General features: G+C 52.8%; 2 protein-coding genes and 1 long non-coding RNA gene across 8 annotated transcripts in view; 2 read left to right on the top strand and 1 right to left on the bottom strand.

Moving 5' to 3' along the window:
- POLR1C (RNA polymerase I subunit C) overlaps positions 1 to 689 on the bottom strand; it is a 4921-nt gene extending 4232 nt beyond the window's left edge. The window contains exons 1-2 of one of the 2 annotated variants that reach the window (XM_023764145.1): positions 534 to 689; positions 350 to 421 (exon numbers count right to left, since the gene is read on the bottom strand). In XM_023764145.1, the coding sequence (XP_023619913.1) occupies positions 350 to 421; positions 534 to 602 (141 nt within the window). In that variant the 5' untranslated portion in view covers positions 603 to 689. The remainder of the gene's footprint in view (positions 1 to 349; positions 422 to 533) is intronic. The other variant, XM_006100584.3, reaches the window with a different exon arrangement.
- Positions 690 to 722: 33 nt separating this feature from the next.
- YIPF3 (Yip1 domain family member 3) lies at positions 723 to 5201 on the top strand. 5 transcript variants are annotated; one of them, XM_006100583.3, is made up of 9 exons: positions 723 to 984; positions 1575 to 1772; positions 1930 to 2036; positions 3367 to 3412; positions 3549 to 3641; positions 3793 to 3924; positions 4118 to 4231; positions 4505 to 4628; positions 4723 to 5201. In XM_006100583.3, the coding sequence occupies exons 1-9, from the start codon at positions 904 to 906 to the stop codon at positions 4869 to 4871; spliced, it is 1044 nt and encodes a 347-aa protein (XP_006100645.1). In that variant the 5' UTR covers positions 723 to 903; the 3' UTR covers positions 4872 to 5201. The 5 variants fall into 5 exon arrangements, with proteins under 5 accessions (XP_006100645.1, XP_023619911.1, XP_023619912.1 ...); XM_023764143.1 differs by having other exon boundaries at positions 759 to 984; positions 1556 to 1772; positions 4723 to 5030; XM_023764144.1 differs by lacking the exon at positions 1575 to 1772 and having other exon boundaries at positions 759 to 984; positions 4723 to 5196.
- A 1853-nt stretch (positions 5202 to 7054) lies between these two features.
- Positions 7055 to 7600, top strand: LOC111828278. Its single transcript, XR_002832091.1, has 2 exons — positions 7055 to 7206; positions 7287 to 7600. It is a non-coding gene; the product is annotated as an uncharacterized LOC111828278 (long non-coding RNA).
- The last annotated feature ends 1550 nt before the right edge of the window (positions 7601 to 9150 follow it).

Raw genomic sequence — 9150 nt, 5'->3', positions numbered from 1 at the left:
CAGCTAAGGTTGAGAAGCACTTCTCTACCCTCCCTTCCATTCTAGATTAAGCGCTTCTGCGGGACGGGATACCCCCACCCCACTCCATCCCCCGTCGTCCTCACTGCTAACAACCGCGTTTTCCACATTATACTGAAATCATTTGTTGATGCGCGCTCTTCTCCAACAAGACTGAACATCTTGCTCGCAGAACAGGGTGGAAGCCATGTGTGCACGGAGCGCCTAGCACATGGCTCAATAAACGTTTCATGAACCGAGTCAACCCCCAGGGACAGCTTCCGAGGCACAGGCTGCTCAGACCACCGGGTCCGATCCTCACACTCTCTCCGACATGGCCAGCTCCACCCACCTTCTCGAAGCGGTCCTGGTCCCAGGCATCATCGTAGCCCGAATAGTTCCCGGGAAAGTCGGTGGTATGAACCTAAAGGAGAGAGAGACGCGTCTGTCCGCGAAGGGGCAGCGAGGCTAAGCCCGTCCCCACTCCCGTCCCCCTCTCATTTTTCTCCTCCCGACTCCAAGGCCACAGAGCTTACATTGCGAACGCCGAACTCCCCCAAAACCACGCGGCTCCGCATCTCCTCCACCGCCTGGGCCGCCGCCATCTTCGCTCCCTCCACGTGATTCAGGCTGCAACTGGCGCGTACGTTCCAGTCGCCCTCCTCCGTCTCCGAGGCAACGCGTCACCGCCTGGAAGATTAAATATCGCGAGACTCTGTCCTCTGTCCACGTCCCCAGCTTCCGGAAGTCAGGTTGAGCCAAACATCCGGGTTTCTTTTTTTTGCGGTCCGGTGGATCCCACCGCTCTCCCCCTGTACCTTTCCTCCTCTCAGGCCCACGTCTCTCCCGCTCGTCCTCCGCGCGCGGGAGCAGCGCGGGCTTCAGCGACGGGAGCCCTCGAGGGACATGGCAACTACGGCGACTCCGGCCGGCGGCTCCCGCAATGGGACTGGCCCGGAATGGGGAGGGTTCGAAGAAAACATCCAGGTAATGGCCTCAGGGCTCCGGCTGCCAGCAGCCCTAGGGACGGCGGTGGTCAGAAGTGTCGGGGGGACTCTCCCCGGGCCCTGGAAGTCTGCTCCGTTTGCAGCACTTTTCCTCTCCTTTGGGTCTCGGTGCACCCGACAGTCAGGGGCACTGGTGCTGGCCCGAGAGGGCCGGACGTGTACTCGGGCCGGAGGGCCTCGGGCCCCACCCGCCTTCTTTCGGGACAAGTTAGGAGATCGGTCGGGGCCAGGGGGAGTATTGCACCAGCTGAAACCATACTGTGTGCACAGGCTTGTTTGGGGTTGGGAAAGACAAAGAAAGTGGGCACTTTTGCAGTCCTTTGGGCTTTGATAGGGAAGGTAGGAGAAAGACATCTATGGAAGACAGGGAGTAGTCGGTTTCTCCGGCTAGAAAAGAGAGAACCAAGGTTCCGAGAGCCAAGGAGTGGACGAGAATGCATGGTCTATGGTGATTCCAGCCCATATCACCAGTAATGCAAGAACAAAGCCCCAAGCCCTGGGGTGAACAAAGAGGGACTGAATGGATGGGGCAGAAAGGTCCTGCGCTCTAGGAGCTCACTGTCTCCACAGGGTGGGGGCTCAGCTGTGATTGACATGGAGAACATGGACGATACTTCAGGCTCCAGCTTCGAGGATATGGGTGAGCTGCACCAACGCCTGCGTGAGGAAGAAGTAGATGCTGATGCAGCCGCTGCTGAAGAAGAGGATGGGGAATTCCTGGGCATGAAGGGCTTTAAGGGACAGTTGAGCCGGCAGGTGGCTGACCAGGTAAGCAAGACGATCCCTGGCAGGTGGGAAAGTGCACCTAGGAGGCCCCAGGTTCTGGCGTAGAACCATGTAGAAATCCAACAGAAAATACGAAGAGGGCTTAGAGCCAGCAGTCTGACAACACCCATCCACCCCATCCTTGTCTTCCTCCCTTCAGATGTGGCAGGCAGGGAAGAGACAAGCCTCGAGGGCCTTCAGCTTGTATGCCAACATCGACATCCTGAGACCCTACTTTGATGTGGAGCCTGCCCAGGTGCGAAGCAGGTGAGGATCCTTCTCCTGGCAGACGCTGCCCTCCTCACATCTAAACTACAGCCAGAGACCAAGCCCTTAGAACTCCCCTCTTCTTGACACCACCAGCCCTCGTCATTAACATCTGTATTCCAGCTACACCATTCCTCTTACCAGTCCCGGAACAGGACATGGTGTTACCCCACCACCTTCTCTTCTTTCCATCTAGGAAACCACTCATCTTGCCTCAAAACCGAGCTCCAAATGTTTGCTTCCTTTTGTTTCTCATTCCCTCAACCCAGTGCCCCAGTTTGTCCTTTCCTGTCGCTCCCATGGAGGTCTGTGCTTTCCTCTAGCAGATGACACTTACCAAGCATGTCAAACTCATGGCGGGCAGGCCGAGTGCCTCGTTTATTTAAGCAATGCTATGCTTATTCTTGGGTCCGTCACCCCAGAGACCTCCTCAAAAGCAGGCTCTGTTTTGCTTATTTTATTCCCAGCACCAGAACAGTCTCTGCACCAGAATATCAGTACATGGTTGTTGAATGACTTTTCAAGAACTGGAATTAATCTTGGTTTGGTTCTTTGTTGATCCTTTAATGTAACCAATACTTAGCAAATACCCAGTACACTCAGCAAGTACTTACTAAGCTTTTTCTCTGCATACTCTACTAGTTGTGTCTGAGTTAGTGGGGAAGACAAATGGGAGCCTTGCCCATGAGTGCAGTTATAGTACAGCACTCCTTTGCTATGAAGGGACATATGGGGGACACCTGACCCAGAGTAGGCTAGAGAGGGGACAGGGTGGGTTTCCCAGAGGGAGTAAAATCTAGTCAAATTCCAAGGTATTATTAGGAGCTAGCCACTTAAGCAGGGAATGGGGACTTGTATTCCTTCTGCCTGGGATTTTCATACCACTTCAAAATCATTTCAAGAAAATACTCAGCAGTGCCTGGAGGAATGACAATCAGGAGAGAGGCAGGAGGCACACTGGTTCCCTCAAGTACCACCTTCAAAACCTCTCCCGGGGCTTCGCCATCACAGTTCGGAACTCTGGGCATTCTCTGAGGTTTGCCTTTTAAAGGAGAGCAGTTCAAATAGGTAAATTGTCAAACCCTCTCCCACGCCCAGCGGGGCTCCCTGGTTCTCCATTTTGCTGCTGCATCAGTCAGCACAGCATCAAAGGTGGTCCTTCCTGGAAGCATTTTTCGGGCAACGAAGTGATTTCCTCATTCCGTCTGTCTTTACTGCCCTCTGCTCCCTTTACCGTCTAGCATGTTCTCTGGAGTTAGAGAGATGAATAAGGTTCAGGCCCTCCAGAACCTCATAAGTGCTGCCTCTGCTCTCATCTCTCCTCTCCCAGGCTCCTGGAGTCCATGATCCCTATCAAGATGGTCAACTTCCCCCAGGTGAATAGAGGGTAGCATGACTGGAAGAGCCAGGGGAGGCGCTAGGGCAGAGGGAGGGGTCACCAGGCAAAACCTAGGAAAGAACAAACAGAAGAGCCATTGTACCCTCAGCCTGAATGAGTTGGTATATTGACAGAAAATCGCTGGTGAGCTCTATGGGCCTCTCATGCTGGTCTTCACACTGGTTGCCATCCTCCTCCACGGGATGAAGACGTCGGACACCATTATTGTAAGCAGGACAGAGGACCTTGGGGGGTGGCTGAGTTGAAAGCTGCCCAAGGAGAAAATGTTGGAGTGAGTTAGAAGCAGCCCTGAGGATAGCCCTGGGTAAGGCAGAGACCAGAGGCCTCCCAGGACTAAGTAGAGCCTTCACCCCACAGCGGGAGGGCACCCTGATGGGCACAGCCATTGGCACCTGCTTTGGCTACTGGCTGGGTGTCTCATCCTTCATCTACTTCCTCGCCTACCTGTGCAACGCCCAGATCACCATGCTCCAGATGCTGGCACTGCTGGTAAGGAGTCCGGCATGGTGGTGGGCAAGGGTGACCTTACAACAGTAGCCGGGCCCTGGTCTGCATCTGTCCTAGGGCTCCAGGGCCTGGAATGGGATAAGCTGGCCGGTGGACCATTTACTTCTCAGGGTCCCCATGAGGGTCCAAAGGCCAGCCCACCCTGAGAGATTTTCCTCTCCACCATCCCTCCTAGGGCTATGGCCTCTTTGGGCACTGCATTGTCCTGCTCATCACCTACAACATCCACCTCCATGCCCTCTTCTACCTCTTCTGGCTGCTGGTGGGGGGGCTGTCCACCTTGCGTATGGTAAGCTGGGCAGGAGATTTCCAGGGGTGGGCTGTCCTCCCGGGGAGCTGGGGAAAGGCCAGAGCTTGGGCCGAACCTCATAAAAGGCTCTCAGTGGGGGAGAAGAGCCCGAAGATGGTTCTGATCTGGGGAGGAGTATCTTCTCCACTCTGCTCACTGGAGCCAGGCCCTCTAAGCCAGCGGTCACCAACCTTTCGGACCTCACGGACCACCAGTGGTCCACGGACCACCAGTTGGTGACCGCTGCTCCAAGCTGTATTCCTGTGACCCTAGGTGGCAGTGCTGGTGTCACGGACTGTGGGCCCTACCCAGCGGCTGCTCCTCTGTGGCACCCTCGCTGCCCTACACATGCTCTTCCTGCTCTATCTGCACTTTGCCTACCACAAGGTGGTAGAGGGTGAGTGACAGGAGGCCTGGGCGTGGGAAGCACAGCTGCCTAGGGCAGGATCCAGCCAGCTCTTGCTCACCTTCCATCCTCCTCCTCCTCTCAGGGATCCTAGACACACTGGAGGGCCCCAACATCCCACCCATGCAGAGGGTCCCCAGAGACATCCCCGCCATACTCCCTGCTGTGAGGCTTCCAGCCACCGTGCTCAACACTACAGTCAAGGCCGTCGAGGTGACCCTGCGGTCACACTGACCCACCTGAAACCCTTGGCCAGCCCCTGGAACCCTGCTGCAGAGTGGAGGAAGATTCAAGGACAGAACTGAAGACACGTCTCTGTTGGGCTGCAGCTGCCAGAGAGCTGTAGCCGCTTAAGCACCTCCTTCAACGCCTGTTGGGGCTTCTGAAGAGCACGAGGCCAGGAACCCTGGCCAGGACTGCAGGGCTCTGCAGCCAGTGCAGAAAGTGGGTCAGCGCCTCTGAGGCCTCTCACTACCCACCCCTTCCTTCCTCTTTATTTCTCCCACATTGTCTTGTTAAATATAGACTTGGTAATTAAAATACTGATTGAAGTCTGGGACTGCAGCTACCCTTCCAGTGGTCCTCCCTGCCACCCTGCTTCCTGTGCTCTCTGCTGTTCTGTCAGTGGTGGTGATGCCATACGTTCCCTTACGTATACCCTCAGGATGGAAGGTGGGACAGTCAGGAGGAAGGTAGGACAGCCCAGGCTACCCTGAAGCCAGTGGTTGAATATGGCACCTGCCCCTGGGTGCAGAGGACACCTGACCCACGGAGCAGCAGGGAGGCCTCAAACACAAGAACCATAAGTCTGGTGGAGCGGTGCACCAGCTTGAGTCGGGGACACCAGTGGAGTAATGACAATCGGACAAAAACTTCCAGGCTCAACCCCATGTCATCATAAGGCCCTTACACACCTGGGCCGTTGTGTGGGAATAATTTTCCTGTCTCAGCTCATTTGAAGCCAAACTTGGCTTTGCCTGGGTTATCTTGGAGCCAAAGGAACAAACTCTTCAGGAGTTCTGTCCTTCCTCTTCAAGAGTGCTGGTTGCTCTTAAAAACAACTACTCAGTGGTTGAGCATCGACCTATGAACCAGGAGGTCATGGTTCAGTTCCCAGTCAGGGTACATGCCCAGATTGCAGGCTCAATCCCCAGTGTGAAGCGTGCAGGAGGCAGCTGATCAGTGACTCTCATCATTGATGTTTCTATCTCCCTTCCTCTCTGAAATCAATAAAAATATATATATTTTTAAAATCACAACCAAACCACCATCCACCCACCACCTATTTCATCTGCCCCACTGGTTAACAAGAAATAGAATTTTTTACCTCTCTTCACTACACTTCTATTACTCATTAAGAAAAAAAAATTTTTTTTTACCCTAGTAAATCTAGGTCAGCATCTTGCCTTCCTAATACAGGGACTAAGAAAGATGTGCCCTTCATTCGCCTGAGGCCCCCTGACCATCACCCTTGGAAAAATTCCAACATTCACAGTGCGTCCCTCCTGACAGCGTCAGCCCACTTTCCATGGCCCCACCTCCAGGTCCTGATCCTGACCCCGTTTATTTGGCTACCCCGGCCTCACAGGTACTCAGCCTCAGTGTCAGCAGTGCCCTTAGCACCTGGGGAAGGAGTGGGCCCAGCACCCTGCATCTACCTGAGGCTCGCCCTGCATCTACCTGAGGCTCGCCTGCCTCAGAAACACTCGGAGGTGTCCCTGTGCCTGGTAGCTCAGACCGCCTCCTCCCCGCCAGGCCCCTGAGGCTGCCACTGCAAAGCTGCCATCTTGATACCACTGACAGTTCCTTCTCTATTTCTAAAATCCTACAAATTAATGCTTAAATCTTGATGGCATCTCTCCTTCCACGCTGACTGCATTCCTGGTAGCTCAGACCGCCTCCTCCCCGCCAGGCCCCTGAGGCTGCCACTGCAAAGCTGCCATCTTGATACCACTGACAGTTCCTTCTCTATTTCTAAAATCCTACAAATTAATGCTTAAATCTTGATGGCATCTCTCCTTCCACACTGACTGCATTCTTTCTTAGCTGGTATCCTAATATGAACACACATCCTAATATATAAACCTGCCCAGCACAGTCAACAACACTAACTCTGCTCCGTCATGTTTAGTTGGCCAGTATGGTCCCCAATAGTATCCACAGACCTTCCCGGACACCTGGGGCAGATCCAGCCCTGGCTCCCAGCCCCACCCTCTACACCTGGGGTCCTGGCTTCTCTTCTATCCACAGAGGGTGACAAAGTAGTCTGGGGTGAGGATAACCACTTTTTTTTTTAATATATTTTATTGATTTTTTACAGAGAGAAAGGGAGAGAGATAGAGAGTTAGAAACATCGATGAGAGAGAAACATCGATCAGCTGCCTCCTGCACATCTCCCACTGGGGATGTGCCCTCAACCCAGGTACATGCCCTTGACCGGAATCGAACCCGGGACCCTTCAGTCCGCAGTCCGACGCTCTATCCACCGAGCCAAACCGGTTTCGGCGAGGATAACCACTTCTAATAGAAGTGCACATCTTCAGTCCCAAGTTCTCCCCTCATTCAGCAGGTGTGGCCAATCTCCCCCGCCCCCCGTCTGCCCCACCCTATTGGAAATATAAAAATATTACCTCTCCATTTCTTCCTCAGAACAACCATAGCATCTGTTATGGACTGAATGCTTGTGTCCCCCTAAAATTCTTATGTTAAAGCCCTAACCCCCAATGTGACTGTATTTGAAGATGAGGCATGTGAAAAGGTGACAAAGGTTAAGTGAGGTCAATAGGGCTTGTGCCCTTATGAGAAGGAGAGGCACCAGCACTCAGCCATGTGAAGACGCAGGGAGAAGGCGGCCACCTACAAGCCAGAAAGAGAGCCCTCACCCGGAGCTGACCATGCTGGACCTTATTTCAGACTTCTAGCCTCTAGAACTGTGAGAAAATAAATTTCTGTTGTTTAAGCCACCCAGCCTGCGGTGTTTTGTTAAGGTACTCCAACCTGATTAATACAGAATCCTAGACCTAGAGAGGGTTTATATAATATCTCTAATTTTGATAACGAGGAAATGAAGGCCCTGAGAAGGCATTTTAAAAGCAAAGCTAGCCCTAGCTGGTTTGGCTCAGTGGATAGAGGGTCGGCCTGTGGACTGAAGGGTCCCAGGTTCCATTCTGGTCAAGGGCACATGCCTGGGTTGCAGGCTCAGTCCTCAGTAGGGGGCATGCAGGAGGCAGCCGATCAATGATTCTCTCTCATCATTGATGTTTCTATCTCCCTCTCCCTTCTTCTCTGAAATCAATAAAAATATATATATATATTTTAATCAAAGCTAAAGTCTCAGCAGACCTTTGAAGGAAGGGGGCTTCTTGGCTATAAATCTGGAAGTCCCCTGGGTAAAAAAGCTTTAAAAGGTAGAGTTTGTTCAAGAGGCCTGGGGCCGGCTGAGGTGACACAGCATTCTCTTCAGACCCCTAAACACTGTCCAGACAGGACAGCTGAGGTTAAAATAGGAGTCATGGGACAGCAAGGTCGCAAAGTCCTGCAGCCAGACACAGTGGTGGTCTCCACAGTCTGGTGGTTGCCAGAGGAAGGGGGTGGGGGAGTAGGAGAAATGGCCCCCAATAGGAAGTAACTAAATAACTTTTTAAATTAAAAAAAAAAAGACGCACATGCCGGGAGCCGGTCCATCCTTGCTGCTTGACACAGTCGCTGCAGAGAAGAAACATCTGCACAGCATATGTTTCAAGGGACCTGGCGTATATGGCATACTGTTCTTAATATGTTTGCTCCCCTTCTTGGCGCTATGTGTTTTAACCAAGGTCACCTCTCCAAGAAAGGTTGTTTCCCCAGGTAGGAATTTTTCCCTGAAGTTAGGGAAGGAATAAAACCCCTTAACTAAGTGCCAGGTGGGTAGTTAATCACTTTAACTACAAACAATCACTCTTAAGCTACATAATCTTTACTCCCTGGAATGGAGATAAGAAATGCCCTAACCTTTGCAATAGAAATTGACAGGATTAAAATCAACTGGTATAAATACAGATGTAACAAGACAACAGAAGACAGAACCTAGATACAGAACCTAGAGACAGAACCTAGGGAGAGAACATGGCAAAAGATCCTGGACAGAACCTGGCTACAGACCTTGGCTGGAGAACCTAAACAGAACATGGCAGGAGAACCTGGATAGAACCTGGCTGGAACCTGGCTACAGAACCTGGCGACCGAACCTGGCTGGAGAACCTAGACAGAACTTGGCTGGAGATCCTGGAGGGAGAACCCAACCATGCTGATCAACTGAATGCTGCCTTTGAGTCCTTCCTTCTTCGCCAAATCCGTCCACACCTTTGGGGACCCCTGGACCTGTTGGGGTTGGACCCCAACACGCACAGTGAGGCATACCTGGGGGATGGGGTCTCTCAGCTTGTCAGGGACCCTCACCAGGGACTGGCGCAGCAGGAGGGGAGAGGCCCACACAGCCAGGACATAGCATTAACCCGCACATGTGAGGCTTGTC

Source organism: Myotis lucifugus, unplaced genomic scaffold (assembly GCF_000147115.1).
Source record: "Myotis lucifugus unplaced genomic scaffold, Myoluc2.0 scaffold_318, whole genome shotgun sequence".
Taxonomy (NCBI): Eukaryota; Metazoa; Chordata; class Mammalia; order Chiroptera; family Vespertilionidae; genus Myotis; species Myotis lucifugus.
Note: the sequence above shows the minus strand (reverse complement) of the source record. Positions and strands in the feature narration are given on the sequence as shown.